Source organism: Scophthalmus maximus, chromosome 1 (genome assembly GCF_022379125.1).
Source record: "Scophthalmus maximus strain ysfricsl-2021 chromosome 1, ASM2237912v1, whole genome shotgun sequence".
Classification (NCBI taxonomy): domain Eukaryota; kingdom Metazoa; phylum Chordata; class Actinopteri; order Pleuronectiformes; family Scophthalmidae; genus Scophthalmus; species Scophthalmus maximus.
In genome coordinates, this window is record NC_061515.1 from 14,570,126 (window position 1) to 14,587,738 (window position 17,613).

Genomic DNA, 17,613 nt, shown 5'->3' on the forward strand with positions numbered 1-17,613 from the left:
TGCACATATCAACATGAGTGAAATGTAGTTTGGACTGAATGGGGGGGGGCAACCTGAATGAATAAGATGGAAAATAATAAAGAACTGGAAAAGGAACCAATGATTCTTTACATCGTGGGTTTATTGCACTTTCAAAATGAAATTTAAATACAAAAAAAACTAAACTTATCGAAATTTAAACAAATTAATGATTCATTTCATAAAAGAAATATTTCAGGTTTGCAGAATGACCTCCAGATCTGAATGTTGCAAGCAGAGTTAATAGATATGCACACGTACGAAAAGTACCATAATAACCTGCACCAAATCTGTTTTTGAAGTCTCTTTAAAAAGCGTCCTGCTTTTTATTGTAAAAGATCATTTTAAGAGGCATATTTTTTTTAAAGCTTTAAATTGTAATTTGTCTTTGGAAAAATTCTTATTTTTAGGAGTTCAGAAGTGTGAACATTACATGTACATAATAAAAGAGATGGACGTCTACAGCAGAGAGTATAGCAAAGAGATAAATAAGCAGAACAATGTCACTTCATAAGGGACGCTGCAGGGAGCAAAAGGTGACGCAAAGTGACGCAAACCAGAGGCATCCGATGTGAAGAAAAAGGCATATAATCTGTATGAGAGTGTGCTTAAATACCCATTAACAAATTCATTATTTGCACATATGGAAAGTTACAGGGTGTGTACAAATGAGTTTGGAAAAAAGCAATACAGTCTGTAACAACAACTATTTCAGAGGATGGACAGGGGTCATTCTTGATACACTGGAATATGTCAAATACAGGGAATGCCGAATTCACATGGAGCTATGGTTCAGACCTCAGAGTAGTTGATGTCAAACCCCTTTCGGCTACCACGTTGATAGGGTCAAAGTGTGGACTGATCGTCGACATGCACCTGCTGAGTGTTCGGCCTGCTCCTCACACCGACTCCATCAAGAGCTCTTCCATTTCGGACGGCTCCAGCTCACGGAACGCCGCATGAGTGCCGATCACAAACAGCGTCGCTCCTGCCAGGAGACGTGACAAATGGAAAATGGGTGGAATGTGAAGACAAAAAATGACATGGAGGAAGGTTTTCCAATAAACTGTGAGTGTCTGTGCATGAATGCATTTACACATTTTCATTTGAATGGAACAGTAAAATGTGATTATGATTAATGCCTGAATAATAACACAAACACACAACAGCTGCTGTTCCCAGGACGGCTTCGCAAACAAATATCCCTGCATGTTTAGACTGAATAATGAATGACAATTTATGCTGTTTGACTTACCCAGAACCCAAAAGACTGCGGCTCCAGCTCCAGCCAACCAGAACACAGGGAGAGACACAGCTCCAGCCAGGCTCATCTGGTGAGGGACCGTCAGCTCCTTGCCTGATCAACAAGAAAATTGCAGATTTTAAACAATCGTCCCTGATTGGAAGTATCCGGTAAGTTGACTGGGGAAAAAAATTGTATTAAGATCCCAAGGATATATTTTCTTTTTTAAGACAATAATTATAAGTTTATCATCAGAGACATGTATTCACTATATTCCTATAGATATTAACAGTTGCAGAGTTTCTTCCCCGTCAGAGTGACATAAAGGTAAGATGCAAACTTTTCTGTTTTTAATCATATAGTAAAATAATTGGCAGTTGCCAAGTTACTTAAAAAAAGATCCATACTTACCCAAAATTACCACATTTATGTAAAGAAATATTGTTTTTAAAGATATGAAATACTGTCGGTGGGCTTGATTTTTCTCAGCAGGCACACACTAACAAAATGATTGACATTTGTGGCAACTCACCAAAGACAACCAGTTTTGACTCCAGGGACTTGAGGTGGATTATGTAGAAGGCACCGGCAAACACAGCCAGGGCAATCAGCAGCAAGGGAGAGCTGATTCTGCAGAGAAGAAAAATCAACAGCAAGATCAGTCCGGTGTTATTTAAGCAACATTTTTAGATGTTTGCTACGTCTAAGAATAAAGATTACATTATTGGATAAAGAAAAAAGTTTCTTTTTTTCTATGTGCCCAGCGCAAAAAATAGATCTGTGAAAACACAGTTTCTAGACAGGTCCTCTATGCATATGAGGCTCAGGCAATGTGAGTAAGAGCCAAGCAGCAGCAGGGGAAAATATTCCCCCTGAGAAACCAGCCTCACATGCAGTAGAGGATGAGACCCAGGAAGATGAAGGTATAGTTGCTGTTGTAAGTGTCCACATTTTTCACCACCCTCTGACACATCTCTCCAAAATTGCGGGGTTTGGAAAACTTGCGCTGGTCCACAAAGCCGGCCCATGGTCGAATGGACGCGCGACGCCTGTCGACCCACTCTTTGGCCATACTGACTGAGAAGCCTTTGGGGAGCCAGAGCCTGTGAGATAAGACGACACCATTAAGAAGTGAGTCTTCAGAATTTCATAAATTAACATTGCAAACAGAACTTCAGAGCCTAGTTGCTCTGTTATCCATATGTTAGCTTTGACTATTCAATACGACTTGACTGCAATGAAGACTAGTAAAACAACAGTAGCAAATCCGTCAGTACAATTTTCTTCAGGTTGAGGGGAGAACATGTGAGCAATGTAAAATCACACCCTCTTGATGGTAGCATTATCTTTACCACTATATGATAAAATAACACTAAAACCAAAAAGGTGCGAGGCCTTACTTTGCCAAGACTCCAGCTCCACCTGTCCCAGTTGGATGAGCATCTTCAGCACTGAACAGGTCTCCTGCCTTGCTGTCCATGTCTACAAGACAGTTCTCCCCCTTTGGCGCTCCAGATGGCATCTATACACTCGCTGCTACAATAATACATAAACAAATGTATATATATAAGTAAACATTTTTTGTTAGCTGTTATTTTTTTTCTTTACATGGTGGTCTACGCTTTTAACTAGCAACAACAAAGTTATGATCCTGACTAGAGCAGCAACTAACGATTATTTTCATAATCAATTAATCGATTAGTTGTTTGGTCCATAAAACAACATAAAATGCTTAAAAAATGTTGATCGTTTTTCCCAAACCCCAAGACGATGTTTTCTTTTGTCCACACACCAAAGATATTTAGTTCACTGTCATAGCGGAGCAAAGAAACCAGAAAATATTCACATTAAAGATGCTAAAATCAGAGGATTTTGAAAAACATTCCATAAAAACTGCCTGAACTGATTAATCCATTTTCAAAATAGTTGTCGATTACTAATCGATTAATCGATTAACTGTTGCAGCTCTAATCCTGACTAGTTTTGGGTATCAACAGGGGTTTGGGCAAAACAGTTAAATATTATGAAGCATAATTTTGCTTTAACCAAAACTCAGGCGTCATATTTGCACTGGCTTTGTCAACAAATAATCTGTTCCAATTCAGATAAATCAATCAATCAATCAATCAATCAATCACAGCCGATGTTAAACACCAGGAAGGTTATAGCTTAACAAAGGACAGGAGTTGCTTGCTTTATTAATTTTAATTTTAAATTGTATTTTTCATATTCTGGTAAGACTTAAAAAGCAATATGAAGAAATCCATTTGGCGTCTTATTCTTTGTGATATTGATTTGTTAATACTTTTAGATATTTCACAATGGATTAGCTCCTTTGTCGATTGTTTGAAAACGGTATTGATATAGTAACAAATTATGAATCTTTGTTAGGTGGAGCTGCCCCAAAAAACACTGTAAGATAAAATAATAAACAAGTGGTATGTAGCAGGTTGCAATTTTGTTTGTAACAAAATCTAGATGCCACAACACTTGACATTAGTGTGATCCACTCCTCAACACTAGAGACATGGTTAGCTTAGCTGCAGTGCTGCATTTGAGTAGTGGAACATCTGAGTCAACCAAGTCAGAGCTCGGTCACTGCCACATCACTCAACAAGCCGGATGTTTAACAAACTGTTGCCAACACACGACCATGTAGTGTCCAATTTACTAAGCAACTTGGACGACGTTTCTAAAATTTTGAACATGCGTGCCATTTTATATGAAAAAAAAATGTACACGTGTAGCATCTTTCAAAAGATCAAAAGAGTAGCAGAGCTAGCTTCAGCGCTAACGTTCGCGTCCACTTCAGGTCCAGGCAGATAAATCGTTGTTTTTTTCACCGCAGCACTGACAACAACCGTAGGATGATTGAGAGGAACAGAGAGAAGACGAGACCCGCGTCAACAGTCAAACCCTGTGATCGTATGAGCAAATATACTCACGGCAGAAGTTTGGTGGGACAGTCTGAGACCTTTTGTTGCTGTTTTGTTTCGCGGATGTGATGTGGGTGTTACTGAACTTCCTGCTGCCTGGACGCACAACACCGCCATCTACTGACGGCACAGAGAACTGCTGTCGTCTGCGGGGGCGTTTCCATCGTTCACTTTGGTTTCGAACGCTTATCTTGAACTATGTTGATCATGTCTGTATGTATCTAAGTTAAATTACTTTAAGTACAAAATTGAGGTGCTTGTACTTTACTTGAGCATTTCCACTTCACGCCACTTGTGCTCCATTGCAATTCACAGCGAAATGATAATCCTCTAATACTTTTTACTGCAGTACGATTATTTGACCACTTTAGTTAATTTACAAATCAAACATCGCATGGAAGACACATAAAGAATTTATGACAGTATATAATGCTTTGTTATAAACTATGAAGTTATGAAGTATTTACTTTCAACAGTATTCACAAGTAAAGCTGACGTGATATGTCAACTGACAGAAAATTGCTTGGTTTATTATTATTATTGTTTATCGTCGTATTATTTATATGTATAATGTTACATTTATATTTAATTGTAGTTGTAAATGAATCCGGTCTGTGTGTATACCTACGATGACCACGTGTTTTATGTCTTATTTTATGTCTTGTGATACTAGTGAGTTTTCATGTAAAATACTAAACTGTATTTCAGCTTTTCATTTAAGACAAATTGCTGCTTTATCATTTTGATAATATGACCATTGCCCCCCCCCCAAAAAAACCCTCCACTGTTATAAGCATGTATGTAGTTATTCCTATTCAGGCTATAGTTATTCGGATACGCTATCGTTTAACAGTACTTTAACAGTATTTAATTTCGAACTGTGTCTCAGCACTGAATTCTTCTATTCAGTGCTTTTAAATTATAACTTCTTCTTTTTTTAAAGGGAAACAGCTGAGAGCGAAGAGTTGGAACAGCTGAATTGGGATCGGCTGTCTTTTCCCAGTCGCACCGCTTCACCAAGGAGCTCGCAGAGAAGATCTGACCGTAGATCAGCGACAACTAAACGTGCCCTACGTCATCGGGCATGCGGAGGACTGTGATTGGTCGGTTCCTCGGAGTTCTTGTGCTGCTGTCGCTGCTGTGCGGAGCGGTGGGAGTCACCAAACAAAACCAAAAAGCGAGGAAGGTGAGTAGTCAATTGCGTTAGTCTTTTAAACGTCGCCTTTGAAACAGGCACCGAAGAGTTCCATCTCTTTATGTTCCTGCGTTAACGTCGACAAGACCCGCGGCCCGTCTTGTGCCCGCGAAATGCTAACGTAAACAAACAGTTATTAGCTAGCTAGCAAGTCATTTCCCCCGTTAACGTCCGACAGAGTTCTGCTTCAGTGTGTTTAATGTCGTTTATATGTGAATATCACAACACACCGAACGTGGGTATGTTTATTAAATGTGAGCTTATTCATCCGGCTAAAAATCTTTACGAAGCTCAATTATTTTCATGATGCGTATTGTTGTTGTTCTTTTTTTTCTTCTGCCCCTCAGAGAAACGTGACCGATTACGTAACGTGTCAAGGGAGTAATTTGCTCCACCGGCTGCTGCTGCTGGGCGTCGACCTGCAGTCCCGCTTTAGTAAAATATTTCATATAAGAAGAAAAAAAGACGACAACACTGCACATTCCCTGCTGACCCTTTGCCTCGCATGTTTCAAGACGGCGTCGAGCTGACGGCGACAACAGGTAAGACTGCTGCGCTTTCACCCACAGGCCTTCAAACATCGTAGAGGAAGAGAGGAACTCACATTAGCTCTGTGCTACAGCACCAACTGCATTTTGCACTTTTGGATAACTAGTGTCCTGGTGATGCAGCCTCCCCTGGTTGTGATGGCCCCTCGTCCAGACATCTGCCCGCTCTTTCAAAGAAGATTTAATCCAATGACTTTTTCAACACATTTCAACAACAAGGCAATTCAAAGTGCTTTACATAAAACATTTAAAAGCACTGGGTAGACGAGATCCAATCCGATTAAAATATAATACTCAAAAAGAGAAAATAAAAACATGTTAAAGTGGAATAAGACAGGTGATACAAGTTACAGTGCAGTGCAAGAAATGCATAGATAGTTTATTTACTGAAAGGCAGTGGCAAACAGTTCTTCCCACAATCTTCAGTGATGATTTAGAAGAGCTGAGAGTTGCAGCAGACCTGCAGTATTTCCCGGAGTTTGTTCCAGATCTGTGGGGCAAAGAAACTGAACGCTGCCTCTCCGTGTTTAACTCTGACTCTGGGGACAGAGAGTAGACCTGTTCCAGACGATCTGACAGGTCTGGATGGTTCGTGGCAAAGCAGCAGATCAGAAATGTGTTTTTGGCCCTAAACCGTTCAGTGCTCTGTCAACCAACAGTAGTATTTTGCAGTCAATTCTTTGACAAACAGCAAGCCAGTGTAAAGGTCTGAGGACTGGGGTAATATGATCTACTCTTTTGGTCTTGGTCTTTGGTCGGGCAGCAGTGATCTGAATTAACTGCAGCTGTCTGATTGACTTTTAGGGAGACCTGTAAGGACACTGTTACAGTAGTCGAGTCTACTGAAGATGAATGCATGGACAAGTTTTTCCAAATCCTGCTGAAACATAGTTCAGGTCTGAGTCCATGACTACACCCAGATTTCTGGCTTGGTTTGTTGTTTTTAACATTACCGTTTCGAAGCTTGGTGCTAACTTTACATCATTCTTCCTTGGCTCCGAAAACAATTATTTCATTTTTTTCTTTGTTTATCTGAAGAGAATGTTGTTGGTTTTCAGTACATGTATTATATATGTGAAATTCAAACATTGACAATATGGTGGGACATGGAGGTCAGACCTTGTGTAAATAAGGATGCAGTCTTTTCATGAAAGACAAGTACCTGTTTATTTGACCTGCGTACACTGCAGTTAAGTATGTTTTATTTTACAGTGTTGGTTGTAAAGCCTCATGCTGTTATTTGCTGTTATCCCAAACTTGGGATTTGGAATGTTAGAGCTTTACATGTTTGTTAATGTAAAAATTGTGTGTTTAATTAAAAAAAATCTTTTTCATTTGGAACAGTCTTGGCACAGCTGGGAAGGTAGCGAGAGGCCATAGACGGACCCTGATCATGGCTTCAGTCCATCACCAAGGTTACCCTCTCAGGAACTCACTGTACTGGGATGAAACAGAGTATCTAAACTACTATGGGATGCTGTCTCTCCATGAGGTCTTTGAAATAGTTGGTTCTCAGCTGACAGAGACTGACATTGAAGTGCTCTCATTCCTTTTGAATGAAGCCTATTCTGCACCACACCCTCTCAATCCAGCAGGCTGGACAGTTGAGCCCTGCGAGGGCGATCCAGATGACATGGGAGTGTCCCCGAGTCCTGAGCTACTTAAGGCCTGGAGGCGTTTAAAGCCTCAGGCCCCCCAGCACGCCTTAGTGGTCTCACATAAGCCCGAGACTGGCCTTGAGCTTTTGCTAGAGCTAGAGAGGCGAGGATACCTCAGTGATAGCAACCTGGAGCCACTGCTGCAGCTACTAAGAGTCCTCACCCGACATGATCTGCTGCCTTTAGTGTCCCACAAGAAAAGGAGGGCAGGTGAGAATGACTCAAAGAAGTTCTTTTTACTAGATTTTGAAAGTATGTTGCCTCTCAGTTGCATAACCTGTCCCAATAGTCCTATCCTGATGATGACTAATCTATATTTTTATGCGTTTCAGTATCCCCAGAGAGAACCGGACGGGGGTACACAACAGAGAACAGAGACTTGTTCTGCGTCTCTGGAATGCGACACAGCTGTAGGCAGACAGAATTTCCATATTTTGCACAGCAATTGAGAACCGGTAAGTGTACTGTAGTATAGTACTTAGTTGACTGAAGTATCAGCGGCAGTGTTTGCACAGACCTGTGTGTCAAGGAGGCGAACTGTCAAAATTAGTGATTATCATTCTTTACATTGAAACATTTTTACCCTTCACTTAAAGCTAGTACCTGCAGGCACAGCGGTACTTCTGTGACATTCTTCTATTGTACTAGGAATGTATATATGTATTGTTTAACCTGAGATGGTTTTCCACATGTCAACATCATAATACGCTCAGTTATGGGATAAGTTTAGTTCTTGTATTTGCTTACAGACCCTATGCTTGTTGAGAACTTCTCATGGGTAAAATAGAGGACAGTTTGATCAGATAACAGCAGAAATTGGGTGAAAAGGAACATAAATAAAAGGACAGTAACACACACGTACTCAAACATACCCTGTCCACACACATGTTGGTGTCCTAATTCTACAAACTAATTTCGTACCTGTTCTGTCAGGTATTTACCCTCCCATGCCTGGGCCTCCCGCTAGGAGGAGGAAGAAAAGGGGAAATGGCTGGAGCCGTAGGTCCAAGAGAACAAGCAGACAGGGGCAGCCGCCGCCTCCACCACCACCACCGCCACATATTATGTCCTGCAGTAAGTACAGTTCCTGCATTCTTAACTCTCTCTACTTGCTGTGCTTTTCATGTCTTGTCTTCAGAAGTACTGCCCCCACCCCCCCACATTTTTTGTTCTTACAGATAATTTCCCCACTTTTACTAACCATTTAAGTTTCAATATCATATTCAATCATAACATCTCCTGCAGCATGAACACATTTCCTGTTTGTCCCCTTATTTCTGATGTTTGTTTTTGCTGAACCTCGGCTTGAGTTAAATAGGTAGCATGCCAAGTCTGAGTTTTCTTTTTAGTTTTTTTTTAGTTTTGGTAATTTATCCCCCCTCCCCCTGCAAAGTATGTTTATTTACTCTTTTGGGGGAGAAAGAACTAACACACTTCAGAAGAACCACACCAATTATTATAATCCAGTTGATCCAATGTAGCAGGTGGCATTACACCAGCCACACCAATGCTGTTTTCACCAGACAAATAGACAATTGAGGCGTTTACCGGGTGTGTCTGATTCTTTTTTTTTTTAAATTCCAGTGACAGTGTCACTGCAGCACTTGCTAAAAATCTTGACAGCATAAGAACCTAAAGTTAAATATTTGGATTTAACTTTAAATTTGGAGATATTGATTGTGTGTAAAACCCGTTTTTATTACATTATCCAGGACTGTAGTCGTTATTTTTGAACAATGTGAAGTTTTCATGTAAGCAGTGAAACAAACGCATTTTTAAAATAATGTTAGGACTATGATTTGGTCTGGCAACTCAACTAAGTGTCTCCTGGCACCAAAAAGTCAACATGTTGTTTAATGGTCAAGCAGATACTGACTTTACATCTCAAACACATCAGATTAAGATGCTCAATCTGATGTATAGGCACAGCAAAAAAAAGAAAAGGTTCTCAACAATCGATTTGACGGTTGATTCAACACGTGGATATAAAATATAGAGTTGCTTGCTGTTCCCTTTTCTGTTGAGTGACTTCTCTCTTCCATTATCTTGCTCAGACTATGTTTCCATTTTCAACATCTCCTAAACTGTAACATCAACATCGGGGACATTGTGTCACCCCCGTCTGTTTCTCCATCTGGCCTCTCTTGCATCCTTTCCCCCTCATCTCACCTACTCTCTAACACATCGGGTTATGTTCTTCTGCTGCTGCTGCTGCAAAGTGCGTGGACTGGTAGGTTGTCTCTGACGTCAAACAGGCACAAACCTACCGGAAATTTTTTTGGAGCAATTGTATAAAATAATCTAACTCCCTTGGAAAGCTGCACTGCATAATGAGTTATCAATGTCCTGCTCCATGTTTCAACTGTTGCCTTTCTTTAAATCAGCCCGTGCTAGTTTCTCTCAGCAACAATAAGTTTCAAATGCCACTGACATCAGTTGCTCTTTGTGCAAATTTTTCTAAAGTCAATCATGTAGACCTTTCTTAAATGTTTCCTTTGAACATCTTTCACTGCCTCTTGCCTCAGAAATACTTATCACAACGAAGGCCTGACGATTATAAATCAATTGAAAGAAATCCTCTAACAATGAAAACGGCCCCTCTCAGTTATTCACGATGAGCAATGTACCTGTGACTATAAACATGTTGCTGTCTTGACTCCACATTTGATTTCACCAGGTTGACTCAGGATTGTGACTCAGTTCGAGTAACCTATGACACAATGGAGCTGTCACTCCACTCTGTCCATTCATACTGCAGTGTGTGTGATCAACTCAGTCATGCGCACGCTCACTGTGGGCCGATGCCTAAGGTAAAAGAGGCTCTCCCCCTTGTTACAGCAGGGGTTGGTGCTGCCACTTTGTTCTGTATTCATTGCTTGTGCCTCATGATGTAGCTGCCCCCTACCCTGTCCCCCCTGTTATAGTCTTGTGCACTGTGGATGAGAAAAAAAAAATATGTTTGAGATCTATTTCTGACAAGGGTTGTTGGTGTCAGTGTTTCACAGAACTGACAGAGTCCTCAGCAGTAAGTCACAAATTTGTCTAGGACGTCTTCAGCTGATAATAAGGGCAAAACAATTGCCAAACAACACAAATCTCTCCAAGTTAATTTGATCTCGCCAAAACCATTCTGATGTAACAAATGTCTATTTCAAATTCCTTGATTTTCTCTGTGGATAATAACCCTGGGAAACCGGAACATGTTCACAAATATGGCCAACACGTGTTTATTTTGTTAGAAAACTACATGATTTTTCTGTAGTTTTAATGAAAGTCCAGCAGGAGCCTATTTGTAAGCCTTGGTTCCACCTCGTCAGCAGTGGTATGGATGTAGCCCCGATGTTTGTTTACTCACTGTGTCGTGGTCTGCCCACATTAGAGGGCTACTCTTATGACTAAAAGACTACAAATTGACATTAAATTAAATGACCAAATATAATTATGGTAGTGAAATTGCAGAGGAAGTCAACTTGAGCGTCGGCTCGGCTCAAAGTTGTAACAGAAAAACTGAAGTGTAATTTAGATTTAGGTAATCTGTGGCTAATATTGGAATTAGCTTTATGGTTGGGGTTTAGTGAAGGACAATGAAGAGGGTCACTCAAAACCTCAAAGCTCAGTCTAAGACAAAACAGAAATACGTTGGACATGTTTGTGAAAGTGCCGGCTATCATCGCACGTGGGAAACCTTTTTTGACATTCTTCCTCCTCGTGGTATCTTCATAAAAGTGGGTGTAAATATCGACCCCCAAGATTCAATCCACTGAAATCACAATGGCTTATCAAGACTTTCGTATAAGAGAGAGAGTAATTTGGTCCAGATTCAAATCCTTTCTGAAGTATTAGCTCTGTATTCCATCTCAGAGATTTTAAAAATGGCTGCAGACAGTGTTTAAAAGCAGGCCCATGTAACCTTTACTCAAACAGTTCTGAGGAAAATAACCCAACAGTGCTCTGCTGAAGGAAGCTCCTGCTGTATCTTATCTCTGTGCCCTGCGTGAGCCCTGGGTGTGCGTTTTGTCAAGAGGGAGCAGAGATAGATAGGGCGGTTCAGTCCAATGCTGGCCCCTAACATTTGAACAGACTTCAAATACACTTTCGTGTCATGATTCATCTCTCAGATCCTTTCCAGTGAAGTGTCTCAATGTCATTCTTACAATGACAACGGTACGAATGCCCATAAGGTGTTTGTAAACTTCAGCTCAGTAGTAGTTTTGTGCCATCTAAATGGGGTGCTTGTGATGGCCCTTACTTGGTCTAATGTACATGAAAGATTAATGTTGCTGTCGGAGCTGAAATAATGGATCGGTGAGGGTGAGGGGACTGGTCAAGGTACTCCCAAGCATCCCACTTAGACACTGCCGTGTTATATTATAGACCCACAGCAAAGGCATTTCTGAGCTGAGGAACTTATCAATATCAATAAATTGACCTGACTCAAATCTCATTGCAACTAAGAGAAGTGAGAACTATTCCATGCCTGCTTGATGTTGAAAAAACAACCCAGTCACCAGATATCCAACCCACTTGTGCTTGTCTCTTTCTCTCTCTGTCTCTCCTTTCTGTGTTCGCAGTTCTTAACAGACCAACCTGTGTGTCAGGAACACTGTATCCTTGCACACAATCAGAGGGAGAAAATGAACACTAAACGCTCAAACTACGCAAAACAGTGCAGAGGGTGATTTTTCTCTATGGGGAAAAGGGGGAGTTTTGTCCGCCTGTCTCTCAATACTCCCCTAACACTCCACTCTCTCGGTCAGTCGTTCAGCAGAAAAACGGATCGATAAAGAGTTGAAGCTCTCAGTTCCAAGTGACTCCTCGTAAATGGGTACTTAAAACTTTTTTTTTTTTTTTTTTTTGGTGGGGTGAGATGGAGGAAGCCAAACAGGCTTGGTGTTTAAAGAGAGAAAATGAAAGCTGTGCTTCCTAATGTCCTGTCTAAGTGGATGTCTCTGTGTCTGATGAAGCGTGAAGTGCTCTGTAACCCTAACAAAATGACTATCACTGTGTGTTCCTGTGGTTTCAAATGGTCTTCTTCTCAGTTCCACTCTCTCTACCTCCGTCCTGCTCAGTACGAAATGGGAAGGCAGACATGGACCATCCATAAATACATTAATTGCATGAAGGGCAGGTGTTATTCATAGCCACAGCCTTCACACGGTGTGAAATACAATGGCTGCTGATGAAATACTTCCGGGTCATTTCAGGTTTTAGGAACCTTCCCTAAGCAAATTTGACAATTCGGCCGCACCCCAGGACACATTCACGTCGACTAAAAGAATGTGGCCATATGTGGCCCATACCATCTCCTGTGTAATCGGATCTCACTGTCTTTTTTTGACTTTATGACAGGAGGGCATTCACACCTGTACACCTGAGCTGTCCGCTTGGATGGATGTAAATGCCAGTTATGAACAGGACCACAATTTTTGTTCTGCTAGGCCATAAAAGTTCTTTCCATATTGAGTCAGGAAAAGGTTTTATACACTTCCCATGACCATCACCTTTGAGTTGCTAATCAATAACAGTTGCATGATTCAGGTTAGCCATATGTTGCCAGTCTACTAATAATCAATGCTTTGAAACAATAAAACATGATAAAGGGAGGGATGAATACTTGTTATTGGCACTTTAAGTCCTCTGAGGACAATCATGATCTTTGTTATGACAAGGATTTTCTCAACATAATGTATCAAACTTGTATCTCTATTTATTGTCAATGAACTGGTCTGAAGAAATTATTACGGCCTAATATCATATACTTAAACTATTGTAATAGAAACAGGTTTTTAGTTTAATATTTTCAAATCACTAGCGCATCTTATAAAGCCTGTAAAATGTCAGAGTTTCATGTTCTTGTACCATATTCCTTTTTTAAAGATTTTTTTTTTTTTGCCTCCATTTATTGTATGAGAAACTGAAGTGTAAATTGAATGATCTCCTGCAAGTGGCTTTTCGGCTGGATCTTATTTCCGACCCAGCGTATTTTAAACATTTGTTAAACCGTATTGATTAAGCGTCCCCTTTGATCCAGTTCTCTGTTTTCATAGTAATCTAATTACAGCCTTATGAAGCATGAATGCAAAATCCGATGTTTGGTTATCACTTGCCTACAAATGTTAAGAGATGCAAAATCAATTCCTTAATTCAACATTTGCATTTCTAATGTTGGCATTTTGCAAACTTGAACCCTCTTCAGCGTTGGGCCATTTCCCATAAGCCCCAGACAAATTTGAATGGAGAAATGGTTGAGCCATTACTATACAGCCACTGTATAGTTATTTGGGTACGTACTTTGATGAGTGTTCCATTACTGAATCTCTGATCATTGTCTGCACATCAGACGCATGTGTATGAGATTTACACAAATACCTCTGGGTCTGATGATGTGGAAACATTCTGTTATGTACAATATGCTTGTTGCTCCTCCAAAAATAAGTTTTTTCTGTTTATCTTAACACTTAAAGCCGTTTTCTTTATTTAAAAATTTCACCTTAGTCCTTTTTCAAAAGTTTAACATAGAGCAACAAAGAGAGTTGAATGGTCCGGCTTTTAAAAATATGGAGATGCAGTGATGGCTTTAAAACTGTGAGGGAAAAGGTTTCTGCACGGCTTTGCAATGAAGCCTTGATGAGAATGTTTCTAGAGAAATTGATGTCATTGGAAGTAAATACTGTTTACCTCTGCTAAAGGGGTTTGAGCAGGAGAGATGGATTTTTGTTGCAGCAAAAGTCATCAGCGGCTGGTTTCCACTCGAAGTTCCGGAATAATGACATGGGGACGGTCTCAGCAGTGCTCTTGCTCAGCACAGTATGTATCCTCTGATCTTTCTAGCTGTGCTGTTGCATGACCGCCAATCCTGTTATTTCGGAGCTGCAGGAGCTGTCTGTCGTCAGCATTAAACATGTTGATCAGAATGAATCTGCTGTGTTTTTAACACTCGGCTGGAACAAGACGGACCGAGACAGAGGCTTGACACTGCTAAGTAGCTTTCCTTACTACCACCAATATATATCCTGAAGCTTACAATTTAATTTATGGAGACCATGTAGTGTAAAAAATCTCATCCATCAGTTTCTTCTGATCACGAACAGCCCCTCTAGTTTATAGCTGACATTAATACTTTTAAAATGATGGAATTGCCTCAGAAGAAAAGGAACTACTGTTCCAATCGCAGGGTTTATTTCTCAGTGCTCAAAATGTCAAATTTACTTTCACCAAAACACATTCTCAAGCGCTTGCAGCAGTATTTGGCGCACAAATGAACACACAGTTGCCCCAGCTGGGTTTGTAAAGCGCCAGTGCCCTACATTAGTAAGTTTGCTCTGCCCTGCCACACCACTGGAGTGCTCTTTTGACGGGCCTTTATCAAAATAGAATTACATCCTCAAGTATTTCGGTGCACAATTTCCTGTGCCGTCTTCATCAGCCTATTTGGTCTCAACCTCCTTTCGGGAAGTCGGTGCTCTCAAACTCCTATTTTTAACCTCTGATTAATCTAATGCTCCAATGTTGATAGTGGAAATGAGCTGTTCTCTAACGATTGTGTATTGTTCCTGTTTCTCCAACCTTTGTTTTGACTTCCTGACACACTCCCTTTCTATTTACGTGGTCCTATCCAATTTGACTTTCACTGCTCACTTCTTTTTACTTTTTCTGTGAACTTTCCTCACCCTCCTCTCTTCCTCCCTTTACTCACTGTGTGTTTGCCTTGCCCTCATTATTCATTTTCTCCCCTCTACTCCTCCTACCATTATATCCACCTCTCACTTTCCCCCCACTACACACTCACCCCTATTTCCACCACTACTTGCTTGTCCCTCCACCATTATCAGATGTCCGCCTGCGCGTCCGGGCTGAATATCTGGAGCATGAGTCAGCACTCCGCGGAAGCGTCTCCTCGGACAAGCGTCAGCCGCTAGAGCGGCAGTTTGAGTTGTTCAGCCAAGCCAGCTCACTGCTGCATTCCAGAGACTTGGGTTCCATTGTCTGCGACATCCGGTTCACGGAGCTGGAAAACCTGGAGGCCTTCTGGAGTGATTACCTGAGTGGAGCTCTGCTGGAGGCCCTGAAGGGCGTCTTCATCACAGACTCACTGAGGATGGCAGCCGGCATGGAGGGCGTCTGCCTGCTGATCAGTGTGGACCAGGATGACTATGAGGAGGGCCGAAAGCTGCTGGGAGCCAGGAAAGGGCTCTCATCCGGTAATGGTGGGCGCACAGGGACTCACTGGGCGTTGTAGGCTGACAAGTCTATTTTGGGTCTATTATATTAACTGTGAATAACAGATTTGTAAGGAATAAGTTACAGTTACAGGCACAGTTGGAACCACTCTACGGCCCTCCTTTTTGCAGTTGCAATTTCTATAACAACCACTAGATGACAGCACCAACCATTAATTGTTTGTGTTCAAAATAGGCCCTAAATTTTCAAAATAGTCCATTTGTACTTGAAACATTTCCATTATTTGTTCTTTTCCTTTGGCTCCGTGCACAGGGGCTATTTTGTAGGACCAGGATGAATCAGGATATATCAAGATTTTTCTTCTTAGTCTCAGAACAGGAGCCGGCAAGCGTGTGCCACAAGATCAAGTGGTAAGCCCCTCCTAACATGATAAATGTAAATTATAAATGAGGATAAGACACTTGGGCTGCCACGAATTAAAAGAAAAATACTATGTAGTGTTGACAGATTCACATGCTCATAGTTGAGACTGCAGGCGCACACACCCACACACAAACATACTTCATGGGCCACAATAATACAAATCGTGTGTTTATTGCACGAGTGCAATTTCCACATTGGCTTGTGAAAATGTTTAAAAATGTAAACTGACTACTATACCCACAAATAATACTTATTGAGTTGTACGTGCAAACTAATGTTAAATGTAACCGGCACTGATACCAGGCTTATTAAAACTGATTCCAAAAAACTAGAAGCCTGCCAGGAAAAGTTTCTGATTGTTGAAAAATGTGTGATATTTTGAGCACAAATACAAAAGTGGGCTGCTCTCAGTATGAAATTGACCTTTGGTCTAACTTTGGAGAGCCTAGTCCACATAAAAAAAACCTTGATAACAAATACTAGCCCTGTGTACCACGATAACCCAGCTTGTGATTGCCGTGGTCAGTGGATACGGCAGTTGCCGGTAGATGACAGCAGTGATTAGGGCTAGGCCTCAGCAGACCATAGAGGATTCATCATCACAAGCTTGTCAACAGCAACTCGGATAATGCAATGGTGGCTTGTGTCCAGGCTTCCAGTGAGGCCCCAGCAAGTGCTTCTCTCAGCAAGTAAAGCACAGGACAGTGCGTCGGTCAATAGAAGTGATGTTGGGAAGATCAAAATCAAAAGTGCACATCCCAGCTCCACTCAGCCCTGCGATGTAGGCCCAGTAGAGTGGCTCACAGACAGCTGTCTAGTCACCCTGCTGGAACTAATGCCTGGACTTCACTCATAGAAGACGATCAATAAGGCCCCTCACCCTTAAGTCCCTTCATACAGGCATGACTTAAGCAGACAGACTTGCTACTGTCTGAAGTGCAGGGCCCTTCTGGGCTGGGCAGTGGGAGGGACAATAGACATATTTCAAGTTAACTTTTGGGTTTTTGGTAAATTAATTTGTTAACGTGTGTCTGTGTTGTCCATGGGAGAAAAATAACTTAATTCAGGAGAACATTTGTTAAGAAAACTTGCTTTTGGAATAGCAATTATTTTTTGTGGAAATCATTGAAATTATTTCTGGTGAATAATAAAGGTTTGATGGCCTAAAGCTGTTATTGGTAGTGACTTTTTATTTGGACAAGAGGAGGAATATTGTAAAAACACAGATCTGTGTTGCTCTAATTTCCCAAAAACGTCAAAGATTCACTTATCGCTTTGAATTTTTTTTCTATATCCAATAGTACACATTTTATGGTCAAGCTTTTGTCTATGATAAATATTTGTTAAAAAATGCATATGGAGTTAAATATTGTTTTCAAATTTAAAATTGTATACAGCATTAAAAGATAAA

General features: G+C 40.9%; 2 protein-coding genes across 4 annotated transcripts; one reads left to right on the plus strand and one right to left on the minus strand.

Annotated features, from left to right (window-relative positions):
• Positions 1-103: 103 nt before the first annotated feature.
• rabac1 (Rab acceptor 1 (prenylated)) lies at positions 104-4,361 on the minus strand. Of its 2 annotated transcripts, none has more exons than XM_035642894.2 (6): positions 4,207-4,361; positions 2,662-2,797; positions 2,152-2,364; positions 1,794-1,891; positions 1,274-1,375; positions 104-1,006 (listed from the first exon to the last, which is right to left on the minus strand). In XM_035642894.2, exons 2-6 carry the CDS (start codon positions 2,781-2,783, stop codon positions 918-920), a joined length of 624 nt encoding a protein of 207 aa, XP_035498787.1. In that variant the 5' UTR covers positions 2,784-2,797; positions 4,207-4,361; the 3' UTR covers positions 104-917. The 2 variants fall into 2 exon arrangements, with proteins under 2 accessions (XP_035498787.1, XP_035498796.1); XM_035642903.2 differs by having other exon boundaries at positions 2,662-2,794; positions 4,207-4,325.
• Positions 4,362-5,259: 898 nt separating this feature from the next.
• On the plus strand, positions 5,260-17,370 carry dedd1 (death effector domain-containing 1). 2 transcript variants are annotated; one of them, XM_035642422.2, is made up of 6 exons: positions 5,260-5,383; positions 5,740-5,934; positions 7,285-7,808; positions 7,931-8,053; positions 8,532-8,672; positions 15,431-17,370. In XM_035642422.2, exons 3-6 carry the CDS (start codon positions 7,334-7,336, stop codon positions 15,835-15,837), a joined length of 1,146 nt encoding a protein of 381 aa, XP_035498315.1. In that variant the 5' UTR covers positions 5,260-5,383; positions 5,740-5,934; positions 7,285-7,333; the 3' UTR covers positions 15,838-17,370. The 2 variants fall into 2 exon arrangements, with proteins under 2 accessions (XP_035498315.1, XP_035498324.1); XM_035642431.2 differs by lacking the exon at positions 5,260-5,383 and adding an exon at positions 5,417-5,631.
• Positions 17,371-17,613: the final 243 nt, after the last annotated feature.